At 38.2% G+C, this 20,270-nt stretch overlaps 1 protein-coding gene across 3 annotated transcripts in view; it reads right to left on the bottom strand.

Annotated features, from left to right (window-relative positions):
- Positions 1-17,221, bottom strand: part of NFAT5 (nuclear factor of activated T cells 5) — a 124,625-nt gene extending 107,404 nt beyond the window's left edge. For 2 of the 3 annotated variants that reach the window (XM_065898700.1, XM_065898701.1), the window contains exons 1-2: positions 17,149-17,221; positions 15,383-15,436 (exon numbers count right to left, since the gene is read on the bottom strand). In XM_065898700.1, coding sequence (XP_065754772.1) covers positions 15,383-15,436; positions 17,149-17,221 — 127 coding nt within the window. The remainder of the gene's footprint in view (positions 1-15,382; positions 15,437-17,148) is intronic. The other variant, XM_065898702.1, reaches the window with a different exon arrangement.
- Positions 17,222-20,270: the final 3,049 nt, after the last annotated feature.

The following is a 20,270-nucleotide window of genomic DNA, read 5'->3' as shown; positions in this document are numbered from 1 at the left end:
AAAATTTTTTGATTATTCAAGATGTAGCACACTCAGTATTTGATCACCCTATCTACATTTAAAGCACATTTAGATGATTTAGACAACTAAAATATACTGTGTTAAATGGGAAACTGAAAAAAGTCTCCCTTCCATGTGCCACCACACAATTACCTCTGTCTCAATAACTTTATAAAATAGTATATCTCAGAGTCTTAAAATTATGTTTTTTTAACATTTTGTGTGTGTGGTAAAATATATATAAAACTTACTACTGTAGCCATTTTTTTAAGTCTACAATTCAATGGCATTAAGTTCATTCACAATGTTGTACAACAATCACCACTAGTATTCACTTCCAGAACATTTTCATTGCCTCAAACATAAACTCTGTACCTATTGAAGAATAACTCCTCATTGCCCTCTCCCCATAGTCCCTGGTGACCACTATTCCACTTTCTGTCTCTATTCTAGATACCACATGGAAACTTATAATATTTTTCCTTCTGTATCTGGCTTATTTCAATTAGCATATGTTTTCAAGGTTAATCCATGTTGTAAGATGATATCAGAATTCCATTCCTTTTTAAGGATGAATAATATTCCACTGTATGTATATACCACATTTTATTTATCCATTCATCTGTTGGTGGACACAGCTTTTAGTACACTCAGAGTTGTGCAACGATCATCACAATACATTTTAGAATATTTGTATCACTCTCAAAAGAAACCCCAAGCCCTTTAACTATAATCCCCCTCACTCCCCTCCACCCCAGGAACTACTAATCTACTTTCTGCCTCTCTAGATTTGTCTATTCTGTGGATTTCATATAAATGGAATCATACAGTATGTGGTCTTTCATGATTGGCTTCTTCCAGTAAGCATACTGCCAAGATTCATCCATGTTCCAGCATGTATCAGTAACTGATTCCTTTTTATGGCCAAATATTATTCCATTAAACGGATATACTACATTTTGTTTATCCATTCATTCATTAGTTGATGGACATTTGGCTTGTTTCCATACTTTGGCTATTATGAACAATGCTGCTCTGAACATACGTATACAAATATACATGTATATTTTATGTGTACAGATGTTTTCATTTCTCTTGGGTATGTATCTAGAAGTGAGATTGCTGGATATGGTAACTCTATGTTTAACACTTTGAGGAACTATCAGATTATTTTCCAAAGTGGCTGCACTGTTTTACATTCCCACCAGCAGTGTGTGAGGTGATTTCTCCACATCCTTGCCAACACTTATTATTATCTGTCTTTTTGATTATAGCCATCCTAGTAGGTGTGAAGTGGTATCTCACTGTGGTTTTGCTTTGCATTTCCCCAATGACTAATGATGTTGAAAATCTTTTTATATCCTTATCAATATTTAACATATTTTTATTGCATCAGTGCTTTTATTTTAAAACATTTATGTTTAGCAATATATTAAAGTCAATATGTTCTTAAATATAACAAATATGTTTAATAGCACAAGCAGTATTTTGCTGCTATTAAACTAAATATACAGAAATAGTTGTCCTAATCAATAAAATGAAGTATAGTCAGACTCTTCATATTGTATTTGTTTATAGCCAGTCACCTAAGTGTTTCTCTCATTTAACTGACATGTTTTTATTTAAATATAATCAATTCCTGTGCTCAAGAATGCCAATCAGGTGCAGCCACTACAGAAAATAGTATGAAGATTCATCAGAAAACTAAAAATAGAACTACATGATCCAGCAATTCCACTTCTAGGTATTTACCTTAAGAAAACAAAATCACTGTCTTGAAAAGATATCTGCACCCTCATTTTCACTGCAGCATTATTTACAACAGTCAAAACAAGGAAACAACCAAAGTGTCCATTAACAAATGAATGGATAAAGATGTGATACACACACACACACACACACACACGCATGCACGCACACACAAGAATATTACTCAGCCATAGAAAAGAAGGAAATCTTGCCATTTAACACATGAATGGACATTGAGGGCATTATGCTAAGTGAAATAAGTCAGAGAAAGACAAATACTATATGATATCACTTACATGAGTAATCAAAAAATTATTTTCTTCAAAACTGAACTAAAAGATACAGAGAACAGATTGGGGGTTGTGGAGGCAGGGAAGGTGAGGGCTGTGAATTAAATGGGTGAAGGTGGTCAAGCTTCAAGAGAACCTTCTTATTTGAGTATTCCAGATTTAGTGAACAAATCCACCTCCATTTGCATCTGAATTACCTAAACCTTTGTCTTTACTAATTAAATAGCTCCAATTTTTTAAAGGTCTAGGTTTCCACCTCTAATCATTTTAATCCAATTATTATTCCAATTAAAGCTTTCTACATGGTTGTATATAACTAGAGCACAATCATTTCACACTTCCAATACTATTCCTTCCTTCTTTTCTGGATGTGGTATTCATTCATTCAAGCACCTTTTGGATATAAGCACTTGTGCCAGATGCTAAGAGAATGTGAGGTATTTTTCTCAAGTCCCTGTCCTTGAGAAAAATACCATCCAGTATAACTTTTTAAACAAAACTGGACTTTACTAAATGTTCTTTATGGTTTACTGCGGCTTTAATTCCATGGCTGATTCTAATATTGTACAATTACCTTATTGTGGTTTCAGTTTCATTTCCTGAACACACACATGATCTAGTACTTTACTACCAAAGCTCGGGCTTGCCTGGTGGCACAGTGGGTAAGAATCCACCTGCCGGGGCTTCCCTGGTGGCGCAGTGTTTGAGAATCCGCCTGCCGATGCAGGGGACAGCGGTTCGTGCCCTGGTCCGCGAAGATCCCACATGCCGCGGAGCGGCTGGACCCGTGAGCCATGGCCACTGAGCCTGCGCGTCCAGAGCCTGTGCTCCGCAACAGGAGAGGCCACAGCAGTGAGAGGCCCGCATACCGCAAAAAAAAAAAAAAGAATCCACCTGCCAATGCAGGGGACACGGGTTCGAGCCCTGGTCAGGGAAGATCCCACATGCCGCGGAGCAACTAAGCCCGTGGGCCACAACTACTGAGCCTGTGCTCTAGAGCCTGTGAGCCACAACTACTGAGCCTATGCTCTAGAGCCCACGAGCCACAACTACTGAGGCCTGCGTGCCTAGAGCCTGTGCTCCACAACAAAAGAAGCCACTGCAGTGAGAACCCCACGTACCACAATGAAGAGTAGCCCCCACTCAACACAACTAGAGAAAGCCCGCGCACAGCAACGAAGACCCAACACAGCCAAAAATAAATAAAATAAACTTATTAAAAAAAAATACTAAAGCTCTCCTAAGTTTTGAGAGACCTTTCTCCAAATTATTTCCATAATTTTATTAACACTTAAAAACAATGATTAAAAAGAATAAAATACTTAAATGTTTAAGGAGTGTAAAACTTATACTCTGAAAACTACAAAACACTGTTGAAAGAAATTAAAGACCTAAATTAAAGGAAACACATCCCATGTTCATAGAGGATAAGACTGAATACTATTAAGATGGCAATGCTCCTCAAACTGACCTACAGATTCAACGCAATCCCTATTAAAATCACAGCTCTCCTTTTTGCAGATATTGAGAAGCTGATCCTAAAATTCAAATGGAAATTCAATGGATCCTGAATAACCAAAACAATCTTATAAAAGAAGAACAAAATTGGAAGACTCACTCTTCCCAATTTCAAAGCTACAGTAATCAAGACAGTGCGTTAGTAGCATAAGAATAGACATATAGATGAATAGAAAAGAACTGAGAATCCAGAAATAAACCCATATGCCTATAGTCAACTGATTTTCAACAAGGTTGCCAAGACCATTCAAAGGGAAACAATAGTCTTTTCAACAAATAGTACTGGGGGCAATTGGATATACACATGCAAAAGAATGACACACCACAGGCTGCACACCACAGACAAAAATTAACTCAAAATGGATCAAAGACCTAAATGTAAGAGCCAAGAATATTAAACTCCCAGAAGAAAACACAGGTGTAAATATTTGTGACCTTGGATTAGGCAGCAGTTTCTTAAATATGACACAAAGCATAAGCAACAACAACAAAAAAGATAAAGTAGACTTCGAGAAAATTAAAAACATTTGTGCATCAAAAGACACTACCAAGAAAGTAAAAAAAAAGCTCACAGAATAGGAGAAAATTTTGGCAAATCATATATCTAATAAGGGACTTGTATAAAGAATATATAAAGAACTCTTACAATTCAACAATGAAAAGACAAATAATTCAATTTTAAAATGAGCCAAGCCTTGAACAGACATTTCTCCAAAGAAGATATATTAATGGCCAATAAACATATGAAAAGATGCTCAACATCATTAGTCATTAGGTAAATATAAATCAAAACCACAGGAGACTGCTTCATACCCAACTAGAGATAGCTATAATCAAAAAGCTAAGAGTGGGGCTTCCCTGGTGGCGCAGTGGTTGAGAATCTGCCTGCCAATGCAGGGGACACGGGTTCGAGCCCTGGTCTGGGAAGATCCCACATGCCGCAGAGCAACTGGACCTGTGAGCCACAATTACTGAGCCTGCGCGTCTGGAGCCTGTGCTCCGCAGCAAGAGAGGCCGCGACAGTGAGAGGCCAGCGCACCGCGATGAAGAGTGGCCCCTGCTTGCCACAACTAGAGAAAGCCCTCAAACAGAAACGAAGACCCAACACAGCCATAAATAAATAAATAAAAATATAAAAAAAAAAAAAAAAAAAGCTAAGAGTAAGTGTTGACAAGAATGTGGAGAAATCAGAACCCTCAAACATTGCTGCTGAAAATGTGAAATGGTGCAGCCACTGCAGAAAGCAGTTTGGCAGTTCCTCCAAAAGTTAAATATACAGTTATCATATGATCCAGCAATTCCACTCCTAGGTATATACCCAGAGAAATGAAACGCCTGTACACCCAAAAACTTGTACACAAATGTGCATAATAGCCAAAATAACCCAAATGTCTATCAACTAATAAATGAATGGATAAACATAGTAGCATGTATCCATCTAATGGAATATTATCCACCCATAAAAAGAAATGAAATACTGATACATGCTACAACATGAATGAACCTTGAAAACATTATGCTAAGTGAAACAAGAAGTCACAAAAGACCACATATTATATGATTTCTTTTATATGAAATGTCTAGAATAGGCAAATTCATAGAAACAAAAAGCAGATGAGTGGCTACCAGGAGCTGGGGATGTGGGAAGGAATGGGGAATGACTGCTAAATGAGTAAGGGGTTTCTTTTTGTGGTGATGAAAATTTTCTGGAATTATATACTGGTGCTGGTTACACAACACTGTAAATGGACTATAACTCACTGAATCATACACTTTAAAACTGTTAAAATGAGGACTTCCCTAGTGGCGCAGTGGTTAAGAATCCACGTGCCAATGCAGGGGACATGGGTTCAATCCCTGGTCCAGGAAGATCCCACATGTCGTGAAGTAACTAAGCCCATGTGCCACAACTGCTGAGCCTGAGCTCTAGAGCCCGCATGCCGCAACTACTGAGCCCATGAGCTGCAACTACTGAAGCCCGTGCACTGTAGGGCCTGCGTGCCACAACTACTGAGTCTGTGTGCTGCAACAAATGAAGCCCACACGCCTAGAGCCGGTTCTCCACAACAAGAGAAGCCACTGCAACGAGAAGCCCACGCACCTCACGAAGAGTAGCCCCCGCTCACCGCAACTAGAGAAAGCCCGCACGCAGCAACAAAGACCCAACGCAACCAAAAATAAAAAATTTAAAAAAAGTTTTAAACTGTTAAAATGATAAACTTTATGTTCTATGAATTTCACCTCAATTAAAATAAAAAGATAATCAGGAACCAAGTCTTTAAGAATGTGGATTTCACCCTAAAGCCCATGGACACCATTACAGGATTTTTAAGTAAGCAATATGATTAGATTTGTATTTTAGGAAGATTAATCCTGCACAACATAGTGCTGTGAATGCCTAAACCTTAGTATATAAATTTAGCAACATCTGATTTGGGTGTTCAGAAGCTTATGCATAGTAATAAAATCCTGGTTTCTTGTTACATCTTGAGTAAGTATGTTTGCCAAATAACTTACCTGTAGATATAAATTTTATTTTACTTATTTAACCAATACTTATATAGTGCTTACTATGTGCCAAGCATTATTCCAAGTTCTTTAGAAATATTAACTCATCCAATCCTCATAACAAATATATGAGTCTACTATCTCCACTTTATAGAAGAACAAACTGAGTAAAGGAAGGTTAAGTAACTTGCCTAAAATCACACAGCTATTAAGTAATGTGTGTTTTTGAAACTGGGTTTCTATTCACAAGTCAGATAAGTAAGTGGGACTTTGATTTACTTATTATTATCTCTACCACTTTTAATTTCTAAGAAAAACTTCATATTCTTCTATTTCAACTCTTCTGTTTATTTGTTCGCAATTCACTATGCACTAAATTATTTTTTCTGTGCAGAATTTACAGTGTTGATTCTATCCATTCTTGTGAAGTTTGATTGAAAAACATTCTCAAGAAAGTTATTTTTTAGTTTTTATTTACTATATACTATAAACATGTTATTTATGTTTACTATAACAGAGTAGTAATTTGGTTAACTAATTACTTTCTGTTCTTCAACTACTTCATTACCCAGTTTTTTTTTTAAGCAATGAGTTTTTTAAAGGAATTAAGTAGTAATTTTATCCAAAGCATGTTATTCAAGTATTATATATAAATTTCCATCCTGTACTCAACATTATAGGTAAAAATAAACTAAGAAAATGAAAAGTTCTTCAAAAATAATTTTAAAATTATAAAATTCAACTATATGTTTATATTTCCCATTCATTCACTCTACATTAGCCTAATAGTCTAGAGAGTATGACCTAACAATAAAAATGAAAAAGGAATATAGAAAAAAGTCTTGGAGGTCATAATACAATTTTATAAAAACTTACTCAAGTAAATTTTTGATTTACAGTGTTTCTAAAGTACTTATAACTGCCCATTATCTAGGCACTTATAAATTGAGCCTATAATGTTCACAAGTTATAAATTTATAACTTGTGAACATTAATTTATCATTAATTAGCATTTACAGTAGTATTTTTACAGTTAAGCACAAGACAGTACTCACATGGGACAGAAAGCTCATATTGTTTTTACCTAATTTATGCTTAACCTACAGAAATAATCAGAGTACAAATAAGTACATACCCCCTACCTACATACCCTTCAGCTCTATAACCCTCTGAAGACTAAAACTATTTTAAAAAGAAAGTTTAAAGTTTTAAACTTCATTTTACATTATTAAGTATAGGGGCAAACTATATGCTCAGGTATACTTCGCACAAAAGTATTTTCCTATTAACAAATAGGAACTTCATATTAACTTCATTCTTCATTCCAGATTGAATTACAAAACCCTTTAAAACTCTTGTGTTATCACTGTTTATTTACATACAATCTCTTTTACTAAACTATAAGCAATATGTGGCCAGGATATATGGGTGAATTCACTTTGAGTGAATGAATAATATTATTATTATAATATTACTATGTAATACTATAACAATATTATGACTAAGTAACCTTGCAAATAAGCATTAAAAAAATCATCTCTAAAAAACTACACTTGGCTACATTATAGAATATAGGAATATATAAGAGAATAAAAAATGCCTTATTAACTTTATGCCCTTTAAAAAACTAGTTTTCCTTTCTAGAAGGTTATGGTGGTTGAACAACAAAAGTTAAAGAGAAAAGAGTACACATTGTATACTGTAAATATAGTGTGTACTGTATAAATCCACTTAAACAAAATTCTAAAGAAAGGCAAAACTAATCTTTGGTAAGGAAAAACATCAGTTTTCCTGAGGGGCTGGAGTGGGCAGAATTTACTACAAAAGATCAAGAGGTAGCGTAACGGGATGACTGAAATGTTCTGTATCTTGTCTGTAGTGATTACACAAATGCATACACCTGTTAAAAACTCAAGGAACACTTGAAATGGGTGTACCTGTGTACCTCTATAAGGATGGTTTGTTTTTCTAAAAGAGAGAGGAAAGAAAGAATACAAGAACAGCAGAACCAACAAGCAAAATGTAGAGCGTTCCATGAGAAAATGGAGACATGGGTAGAATGGGAAGATTGGGGGAAAAAAAGAGACAGACAGTGGAAAGAAGAACCAAAGTAAATTAATAGGGCCCTATGCAAAATATCACTATTCGTATAGCATTTCATAGTTTTCAAAATCCTCTAACGTTATCTGTTATTCGTCCTCACAACTCTTAGGTAAGCAAGACTGATGACAATGTCTCTGCTGAAGAAAAGGAATGCTTACACGATTTTCCACATGGTCTCAAGGCTTAACTAGAATTAAAACGCAAATTTTCTACTGCCTAACAGAATTTTCAGGAAGTTCAAAAACAAACACCAACCACGACAATAAATAGAACTAACTCCCAATGCTCTGTGAGTACTGCTTTTTCTGTTACTCATCTCTTCTCAGGTTTAGTTACGCTCTGAAACATACCAGCAGAAATAGGGTGCAATGACTTCTATGCTTCCATAAAACTACTGCCAAAGAAATCAAGAGCCCCATGGCATCTTCCGTTTTTAAAGCAGTTCTCCTTAGGTGGTGGCTTGCCCCTCCTTTTCACTTTTGAGCACCATCAACAGTCAAAACAGAGGTGGTTCAACCAGCAGTGTGCTTCAGCTAAATCTTAAAGACATGCACCAAAGCCAGGAAATGATTTGCTAATTTTGAGTGCTAAAATATTCCTAAAAAGGGTTATCATCATAATCTTTACTGATTTTTTGTGTGGCTTATAGAATTTTTCTCCTTACTTTATGGGAACTGTTAAGCTAAAGAAATCTACACAAAGTACTCTTTATATACCATCTGAACAGTGGTGTAATCTTTTTAGGGCCTGAAGTGTAAATGCCAATTATCAAATGTTTGTATTGTAAGAAAGTAAGTACAAACTCAAAACTCTGGGGTAAAATAGTCAAGTTTCAAATACCAGCCTGGTCCACTAGCTATGTAACCTTAAGAAAATCAGTGAATCCCTCTGTACCTCAGTTTCCTCGTTTATGAAACAGGGATACTGATACTATCTCACAGGACTTTTCTGAGGATTAAACGTGGAAAATATCTGTAAAATGCTGGTACACACAAATTGCTCAAAAAATGACTTCAATTATTACTAACACTGAATTTATTATTCTTTATTCTCTTTACCAACACTTTCTTTTGACGTGTCCTACAAAGACTGCTTTACATAGATTTTTTAAAACTAAAACTAAATTTATAAAGATAAGAATAATAAACTTGGCTCACTATTTATTAGTAACTTTTTTGTTCTTGTCTTGCCTTCAAAACCAACTACCAAATTTACTAAAGGACTAATAATAACATTTCTGAATGGGTGGCCAGCAGTAATAATCCTTCATGGCTGGCCAGCAGTAATAATCAGTACCTACTTATCAAATAAATATTAAAAATAAAAGCAAGAGAAAAAAATCTATTTTTAAGTTATTAAGAATAAATAAAAGTAACTGAAAAATCTCATGTATCACATCTTTAGTTCAAACCATCAAATATGTAGATCCTTCATCACAACATCAGGCTTTATTTACATTTGGCAGCTGAAATCATTACCTGTAGTTAATCCATAGACTATTTCTACCTTTTCATTCAAATACATGTTTATAATTAGTGTATATACCTCATTAGTTTTTTAACCTTGATTTTTATTAAGGCAACAGGAAATAAAAGATGTGACTCTCTTTCATGTAACTTGAAATAAAATCTTAGCAACAAGAAAAGAGCGTAAGATAATAAGCAACATATCTATTGAAGAAAGTCTTTTACTTCTCATAAAGTTAGCAGAATTATCCTGTCACTACATAATCAGGCCCAACTGGTATCTCAGATTAATTTGATCTTTATTTTTTTCTAATTACCTGTTATTCTTAATAGAAAATAATCTGATGGGTCAACTTTCTCTAATAAAAAGTGGTTATTTTTATATATAACTGACCACAATAAGAAATGTTTATCTGTACTACCATTTTCAAGTTTTAGGGGACTCCTGGAATAAATACAGTAGAGTCAAGAATGAATCAAGAGCAGACCAAGGACCATCTGATTAAATATGAATTTCTATCATCTTATTGTAACAAGCAATAGAATTCCAGTATTGAATAAAAATAAAAATTAAAAAAGCAGAGTTTAGGAAGACACAAAAACAAATGATAGGAAATCAGAGAGAGATGGATCCTAGAAACAAAAAGTTGGCAGGAACTAGGTATGATTCTGTCATATGTTTGAAATTCATTTCCATAATTATTTCCTCAATAATATTTTTAGTTTATTAGGTATGGAGCAATAGAGAATACTAGATACTAAACAAGAAGCCAATAGATTACTTTTAATGTTAAATACTTTCAAAAAGTCCTTTCCAGTAAGATATCTTCACACATTTCATCATGTAAGAGTTAATGGCCTGGGGCTTCCCTGGTGGCGCAGTGGTTGAGAATCTGCCTGCCAATGCAGGGGATACGGGATCGAGCCCTGGTCTGGGAAGATCCCACATGCCGCGGAGCAACTGGGCCTGTGAGCCACAACTACTGTGCCTGAGTGTCTGGAGCCTGTGCTCCACAACAAGAGAGGCCGCGACAGTGAGAGGCCCGCGCACCGCGATGAAGAGTGGCCCCCACTCTCCGCAACTAGAGAAAGCCCGAGTACAGCAACAAAGACCCAACGCAGCCAAAAATAAATATATAAATAAAATAAATTTATGAAAAAAAAAAAGAGTTAATGGCCTAACTACCTTACGAACACAGGCCCTAGGAAAGAAATAAATCAGGTTTAATGGCAATTCAGAAATATTCCATAAAATCAGTAAAAAAAACTATTTTTAGGATTTTCATTTTTGAACTATAAAGTAAAATTATGCATGGTACAATATCAAACAGATTGAGAGTAGTTAAAAAAAAGGTTATTTTCCCCTTACTCAATGTAATATTTCATATTTTCTTTTAATTTGATCCATATGTAATTTCTTAACTCACTTTTAAAAGCATTTAAAAAATTTAATCCATTGTTTTTATTACTTTACTTCTTCCAATTTGCTTATATTATTTTTCCTGTTTTATCTGATTTTTCTACCATCTTATCTTACATCTCTATAGGTACTTCTAGAATGACCTCTTATTATTTGCTTATTTAGCTTAATTTTTAATATCAGTTTTTATATAGCAAACTATATATGCCAAAATCAACATTTTTTAATACAGAAAGTGTAAGAAATGGCACCTTTTTTTTCCTGTAGTTGAACATTTTTTCCAGGTCCTCCAAAGAAGAACCCTAGCCTTAAAGTCTGAACACTGTAAGTGTAAACCATTTTATTTTTTAAAAAATATATACAAACTACCTTCTTTAAAGAGGTAGGGAAAATGCAAAAATAGAATCAAAAAGTAAAAATCTGTAGTATATACTTTTGTCCAGGATTTTTTTCTATGCAAGCTATTTTTAATATAATTGCAACAATATCTTTTATTTACTTATTTTATTAGGAGTTTCACATGTAATTATGGGGTCACCAGAAACATTATTTTAATGGCTATATATCATTACATTAAATAGCTAGACCCTTTTCCCATTGTCAGGCAATCACCAAATTAAATAAAACGGTATTAGCAGAACTATGCAGGGTGACGGATGTTAACTAGACTTATTATGGTGATCACTTCCCAATATATATAAGTATCAAATCACTGTTGTGAATTTGAAACTAACATAATGTAATATGTCAACTATATCTCAAGTAAAAAATAAGAAACTAATTTCCTATTTTTTTTTGTGTGTGTGTGTGGTACGCGGGCCTCTCACTGCTGCGGCCTCGCCCGTCGTGGAGCACAGGCTCTGGACGCGCAGGCCCAGCAGCCACGACTCATGGGCCCAGCCACTCCGCGGCATGCAGGATCCCCCCAGACCGGGGCACGAACCTGTGCCCCTTGCACCAGCAGACAGACTCCCAACCACTGCACCACCAGGGAAGCCCTAACTTCCTATTCTTGAAAAGGGGGAGAGGGAGTAGAAGGATCAGCATTGATATGAAAGATAAATGCGAACTGAATAGTAAAGAGATTTAAAATCTATTTTTGAAGCTAAATACCCAACTGTAGGTTTTCCAACCTTGTCTTCCTTAAAAAAAAAAAAAAAAACTTTTAATTTGTAAAACCTATGTTCTCTAAAAAATTTAACCAATTGTATGATAATAATTAAATTCCCTTCACACTGGGCTGAGTTTTTTACTTATTAGATAGAAATCTAGACTACTGGACTTCCCTGGTGGCACAGTAGTTAAGAATCTGCCTGCCAATGCAGGGGACACGGGTTCGATCCCTGGTCGGGGAAGATCCCACATGCCACGGAACAACTAAGCCTGTGTGCCACAACTGCTGAGCCTCCGTGCCTAGAGTTCGTGCTCCACAAAAAGAGAAGCCACCGCAATGAGAAGCCTGCGCACCACAATGAAGTGTAGCCCCAACTTGCCACAACTAGAGAAAGCCTGCATGCAGCAACGAAGACCCAACACGATGGCGGGGGGGATTAAACCGTTAAAAAATACTTTGTTAAAAAAAAAGGAAAAAAGAAACCTAGACTATTGATGTAAAGCATACATACATAAATATTACTAGACAATACTTCATATTATATATCGTAGGGAGTCAGTACAGTATGGTACTTAAGATAACAGATTCTGAAGTGAGACTACCTGAGCTGGAATCTTGGCTCTACAACTTACCAGCTGTGTGACTCTAGGTAAGTTACTAAAACTCCCTATGCCTCCTTAGCTTCCTCATCTGTGAAATGGGGTAATAGTAACAATCTCAAACAGCTGTTATGAGAATTCAGTGAGTTCATATTTGTAAAGTTCCTGGCACATAGTAGGAACTATATAGATGGCTGTTTAAATTTTTAAATTTAATTTTTCAAATTTAGCTAACATTTATAGAGCTTACTATATACCAGGTTAAATGCTTTACACGAATTTGCCTCAAATAATCTTAACAACACCTCTGATGAAGATATTATTGCCCCCATTTAAAAAAGAGAAAATTGAAGCACAGAAAGATTAAATGACTAAGCTGAGGTCACACACAAACGTCAAACAAGGATTTGAACCCAAGTCTGACCACATAACCTATAAACTTAGCACAGATTGCTCTTATACACTAGGAGCAGTAGCCTCCTGCTGTACAATATCTTGCTGAAATAAGAATTTTTTGTATTTCCTGGAATACAGTATTTTAAAAAGTAATATAAAAAATATCACTATAATAGAAAAGTATTTATACATGAAATGATTATGATGTCTGGTATTTGCTTTAAAATAATACAGCTTGGGGGGAGGAGAGAGGATTAAAAAAACAAGAGTAGACATACTTTGATAGCTATTAAAGTTTGGTGATGGGTACCACCAAACCCATAAATAAATAAATAAACCCATAAACCCATAAATAAACAAAATGATGTGTTCATCATTTTATTCTCTCCACTTCTGTATATTCTTTAAAATGTCCATAATAAAAGGTTGAAAATAGAAATAGGGTACATAGATTAAATCCTTTCATCACACAAGCAAACAACTTTCTTATGATACCTTGTATCAAAGATATGAGAACATGACATACTTGATACTTATACATTTTACAACTTATATATAATCAATAAAGGGTGGTATTACTTTAAATAACTGAGTATCCTCTCAACCAAAATGAAAAATTAGTGAAAGTATTTTGGCATAAACATGTAAATATACATACTAGATTGTTGCCTGCATTTCCATCAACTTGTTAAAAATATTTGCTTAAATAATTAACACTCGTTTTTTTTTTTTCTTATCTTTCTCCTGCCTGATAATCTCTATGATTATAACACTCTGGTTTGCTGCCCAGAAAATGGATGAGTTTTTGTACAGACAAATATAACTCCACAACATGGTCACAAATTGAACAATACAAACAGAAACAACAAATCTACTTCACTAAGAAACACTTCTAAAAATTCCTTGCCTCAAAGTGTAGTTGATTTTCATACTAATATATACCATAGGTATATATATACCTATGGACTTTTTATAAGTATAATCAATAATTAATCTGAGAACTTTTATATGCTTTAAATTATAGTTAAAACAATTTAGCTGATACTAAAGGAAAAAAAATTTATTAAGCCAGACACTATACTAGGCATTTTCATACACATTAGCTCACTAAATTTAAGAGATTATATACATTTTTATAAAAGAACATTAAAGTTTAGAGAGGTAAAATCACTTGCCCAAGGTCACAGAGCTAAAGGTCACAAGTAGCTAAATTGGTATTCAAATTTAAGCTTAATTACAAAACCCACTTTTTCCCTTGACATCTACACTCAAGTCGAACTTAAATATTTAGGGCCTTTTTTAAGTGGACCATAAAGTGCTTATGTTACTGGTTACATATATATTTTACAGTGGCAGCCTGGCTTTGGGTAAAGAGCACCAACTACAACACAAAAGCACTGTTTGTTTCTACTACCGTATGATTTTTTTTCCCCCAAGTCTCTTAATTTCAGCCTCAGGTTACTCATCTTTATAATAGGAAAATTAATATCCTTGCTGTCCAGTTCCCAGGATTACATGATTCAAAAATGACATACGTGAAATCACTTCAAAAACTGCAAAAACAAGTAGTCCTTTTTTTGTCTTAAAATGCTAAAAACAACACAGAATAATGTTTTCTAAAGTAATCGTCAGCTGTTTAAATTATACTACACATTCTAACATTTCCAGAACTTTCTAAAACCCTTTTTTCTAAGCATAGCTCCATCATCATCTCTATTACTTGGCTTTCCTTATCCTTAAAAATGATGCAAGAGTAATGACATCAATGCTTCTGTAATAAATAATTAATATGCCATTCTGAAATGCTCAGCATATGAAAGTTCTAAATTCTGACTTTCCAAACTAAATATGTGTTTGGTGTCACTCTTTTAGTTATGTTCATGATCTTAATGTTTGAGCCTTTTCATATTCAGTTTGTTTTGTAAAAACTAGAATCAAGATATGGAATTCTACAGTAGAATACCCAACACATAATTTTTAATAGTTTTGTGGGGTTTTTTCCCAAGGCTTCTCGAAACAGATAAAATAGCTAACAAGGACATCAAACACAGTAACAAAATCCACTAAAACATTCAGCTGCTCTAAAAGAAGGATCAGGCTCTTTAGGAGAAAACTAGATTGTATGAGTTTGCAAAGTTTAACACTTTCTCATTTAACTCCATTTCAGAGAAAGCCTTTGCATACTCACACAATATGCTTTAAAATGGCACTTTGCTGACCTTCCAATAGTCCAGCTCTATGAAAATTCTGTGATGGGTGTAACTTCAGAGAATCTGAAAAACACAAAAAGCATTAAGTACTTTTTATGCTGAATGACTTAAAAAAAAAAAAGCCAAGGATAGCATACATCTCTTATATAACTGTCACGTAATTTTAAGAGCTGAAGTCCCTATTTGTGAATATATTCTCGCAAAAGAAGGCTGAATTGCCTCTACACTGGTCTCTATACTAAGCTTAGATTTTCATAAAGCATTTGTTTCATGGAAAATTATCTGATGATTACTGCACAAATGGTGTTAATGTTTTGACTATTCTTAGCACCCAACTGTACCACATTAGCCCTTCTCTAAGAATCACCTCTAGATATCGTCTCTTCCTTTCTGACACTCAAAACTACAATATTTCCAAACTATTTCAGGATGGTGACTGCCAACTAAAGTCATCAGAGCAACAGACAATGGCTACAGTTACTAAGTAGGACTCTGTGTACAAACTCAATCGTCAGTCTATACAGCACCTTCCAGAGAAAACCACCTCACTCTGATTCACTTCAACGATCTTAAATACATGAATGTGAAGCTGAAGACCCCCTTTTAGCAGGAGGTGGAATCAGCGGATGGATACATCAAATCAAAAACCGAAGAAACCCTGAATTTCTCAGGAAGGAGGTTCACAATGGCACACAATGTTTTTTTTAACATGGTAAAATAGCCCAGTTATGTCTTTTGCGCCCTCCCAGTGATTTAAAAAGTGACTAAGAGTGCAGTGGGAGCATTTTGGTTTGATGGCCCTTGCACAAGGAACCTGTTCTAACACATTCTTGTGGTGTCCAGTATAGGAATTTAATCCCAGTAGCGATCAGCTCAAGTGTTAATATTTTATATCCCGGGAATCCCCTTCAGGTCTTAGCCAAAAGAGTTTTAAAACGGGAAACTGTGTCCGATGCCCCCTCCCTGCAACGAGCCCTGGAACGGCAACGAAAGAGAAAATTCTCAAAGGGCAGCGACTGTGCCTGAGCCGGTACCCCTGGGACAGGAGAGGAATAAAACTAATTCAGGGAGAGCACCCCTCTCTTTGTAAAACAGAGGCAGAAGTAGGTAATTTGAATGCCACAGAAGTGCAAAGAGAGGAAAAAAACAAAGAAAGAAAAGGAAAGAAAATTCGGGCTCTTTCCAGCCATAAGATGACGAGGAAAGAAGGACGCCTGGTCGAGGGGGGCCGTCCCAACAAGGGGAGGGAGTGGACTAGGCCGGAGGGAGAGGGGGGCAGAACGACGGCGCACAAACAACCTGGAGAGGGAGAAAAATGGTGACCCTGAACCCAGAACCCGCTCCAGGCTATGCCACCCGTCTGGGGGCAACTTTGCCGGGGACGATGGTCCTGGTAAGAGGAGCCGCAGCAGCCGGATCGCGGCGGCCCCAGCGCGGGGCCCAGTCCGGGGTGATCCCCGAGCCGGGGAGGCCAGGGCCGGCCGCTCGAGGAGGGTGGCGGGGCCCGACCGCCGAGGAGCGCTCAGAGCCACCGGGTCCGCAGAGACCCGGGGGCCGACGGCATTTGGGCCCCTTGCGGCCGGCGGCTCCGCGGGGGAGGGGCCGCCACTCCTCCCTGGCCCTTTCCACCAACCCCCGACCTCCTCGGCCTCTCCCCACCCCCCCAAGACAGGCCATCCCGGCAGGGGCTCGGCAGCCGCCCCCGACCGGGACCCCTCCGGCTCCGCGGGGCTGGGCCTCCCCGCCCCCACGCCCCAGCCCCCAGCCTGACTCACCTCGCGAGTACAGGGACTTGGGCGACTCCAGGTCTAGGTCCGCGCTGAGCAATGAGATGAAGTCCGAGGGCATCGCAGCTCGACCCAGCCCGGCCCGAGGGCAGCGGGAGGGGGGGAGCGGCGGTGGCGGCGGCACCTCCTCTCCGGGACCGCGGGCACCGAACCGGGGGCGGCAGGCGAGGGCGGCTGCCGCTGCCTCCTCCTCGAGGGCAGTGACTTCCACTGAGCCGAGGACCGAGGAAACGGCGTCGGGGTGGAGGGGAAACTCCACGGAGACTAATTTTCGGCAAGCCAGGAGGGGGGTTCAGGGCGGGGAAAGGGAGGGGGAGAGCCAACGGGTCCGTTTCGTGCTTCTCCTCAGCGAAAACTGACGGTCGCTGCCGCCACCGCCGCCGCCGCCGCCGCTGACAGGAATCTGAGCCCCGCCTCCCGCGGGGCACTGCGCAGGCGCGGAAGGGGGGCGCCCCAGAGCGGGGAAGAGCCCGGGCGGCGCCGGAGGGCGGAGCGGCGCACCACGGAACAGCATCAACAAGGGCTTCGCTTCCTGCGAACCGCGGCCTGGGGCTGCTGTTCCCGAGCTGGGAAAGGTCCCCGCCGGCAGGGAGGGAGGGAGGGAGGCTGGGAGGTGTCCGCGCCTGGGGCCCCGGGGAGGGAAAAGGTATTTGCACCGACCTGGTGGCGGCGAGCCGAAGGCGGCCAGCCCAGCGCCGAGCTGAGCGTAGGAGGAGATAGACCTGGGGAGGGGGGGAGCCGAGGCGTCTGCGAGAAGAGGGGAAAGACCCCAGAGCCGGAACGTCCTGGGTGGGCAGGCTTGGGGTCTCGCAGGGGAATAGAGTGTCGACGCTTGCACAGTCACCACCCCTTTGGGGTTTGCATAGCGATGTCTGAATTGAGTTGGTCAAAAGGCTGTCAAACTCATTTCTTAATTAGGAAATGACGGACCATATCCTGAAGACCTCGCGTTATTGGTTGTTTTTTCATTAAAGTACCCTTTCCCCTTCCCCTTTTTTCTCTCCCCCCTCCCCCAACCTTTAGGGGCTGAAAAAAAATTTTTTTTTAAGTCTTTCTGATTGTGCTGGGATGGCCGGGTTTATTCGGTGTGGGAGATGAAAGTCGATTTAAAAATTGAATCATATTAATCCACGTGACTGTTGTAGAGGAAAAAAGCAAACTTAAAAACCATTCTTCCAAACAGTTTTCATTTTTTTACCTTTGGACTAGGCAAGGATGGGGGAAGAACACATTTGAGTTTTTGCTATTCTGTTCATGGCAGCCAAAAGTTTCCGTTGCAAAAACTGAAAATCTTCACCTACACCGCAGACCGTTTCCTGACTCTAATAGACTTATGAGAAATTTTTAATCAAGTTATTAAAATACCAATTGGAGTGCAGGGTATGCTACTTGGGAATTTTAATCTTGTGTAGAATATTGATGCCAGCGGTCACTGGGGCAACATTTTTAAGCTGTTTGAGTTGGTTTAGTTTCTCTTATCTACAAAGATAGTTACAAAGCTTAAAAATTAGTGTTATGCATACATATGTATACACACACACAATTTATAGAGCCTTTCCCCTAGGAATTTGAGCAGTTCATCTGGACTTGGAGTGGCGGGGATGGGGGAGAAGCTCTCAGCAAAGGAGGCCCCTGTGCAGATGTCTCTGGGGTGGGTCCCTCTGCAAAGCTTTACCCGCAGACCTAGAATTTAAACTTGTGTCATCAGACTCTACCTATCTTTCCATCTGAACATCTGAGTCAGGTTGCCCAATTCTCTTTACTGCATTCTGTATAGTAATCAACCCTGTGAACATTTTCTTCCTGTCAGAGGTAAGAAAGCTTTTCAGACCCACCCCAAGATGGCAAAGCAGAACAAGAAACTGTCCTCAAGTCTACATCACCACTGTACGCTGTTGTAACAAGTCCCAACGGAAGTCCCTTCAAAACTGGTCCGAGTCCCACTCATTTAAGAGAGGAAGATTCAAACCCCACATTGCCCAATGGGCTAAGGCCTAGGCCAAAGCTTTTGAATCTGAGTAGGTGTAAACACCTGTTGGAGACCTCCCCCCTCCATTAGTCAATATATAATGTGAGGAGAGGAAAGTGCAATGCACCAGGCAAAACCCCAATACAAAAAAAAAAAAAAATGGGGTGAGTCACTCTGAGTGTATGCCTCTTCCCCAGACCTATGTAATCATTCAACAAACTTAGGGTATAGGAAATCCCCATTGCTGTTCTGACTCTAATTAACAAGTCAAGAATTGGCAAAGCCTCTTTCTTCCCCTTTCCCTCAACACTTCTCTGCCCTTTTGTGATTTTCTTTTTCCCCAGGACTGATGCTTTGTTTTTTATGTTAATCAGATTTCCCCTGATTAAGTAAGAGCAAAGTGAATAGGGGTCTCCCAAAGAGTGACTTGACCTAGACTGTGAATTCCAGGGATTCTTTAAGCTCAGGCCGCACTCCATCAAGCCCTGCATCAAGCAGTGATTATATCTAAATGAATATTTGAAAATTCACTGGTTAACTCCACCTCCCATCCTTTTACAGATATACATTTTTTGGAAAAAGTGCTTAAATGGGTAGTTTTCATGGTCTTGCTTCACAATAGCATAGAGACCCAGATTTTCAGTTTGTACTTAAATCTTCAGTGACTGAAAACACACATAAATTCATTAGTAAACAGTGTTTGCTCTGCTCTGATCACAAAATACAATATGATCTTCCTGATATTCAGGGTTACCAAAAATAACTATCTGATCATTGTGTCTTTAGTAAATTACATGCTACCTCAAGTTCCAATGATATTTCCTTCTCTGGTCATAAATATCTCATCTGCTTCCCCTTCTATGTGATATTAGAAATAGTCTTATTTTATATTTTAAAAACCACCCTATCACCAAATCGTATACCTTCATAAAACTTTATGCACAACGAAAAGTAAAACTTTAAGCATATAAACTTTGGAAATTTCCTCTCACTGAAAATTACAATAGAGTCATGGAACAAAGCATAAAGCAGATTAAGTAGTTTGTAGAATTTCTTTATGTTACTTCCCAATTGTTGTATCACATTCCGTAGCTATTTTATTAAAAAGTCACAAGAAGCCCAGATTCAACTACAAGGTTGT

Source organism: Phocoena phocoena, chromosome 20, assembly GCF_963924675.1.
Source record: "Phocoena phocoena chromosome 20, mPhoPho1.1, whole genome shotgun sequence".
Taxonomy (NCBI): Eukaryota; Metazoa; Chordata; class Mammalia; order Artiodactyla; family Phocoenidae; genus Phocoena; species Phocoena phocoena.
This window is presented reverse-complemented; position numbering and strand designations above follow the sequence as displayed.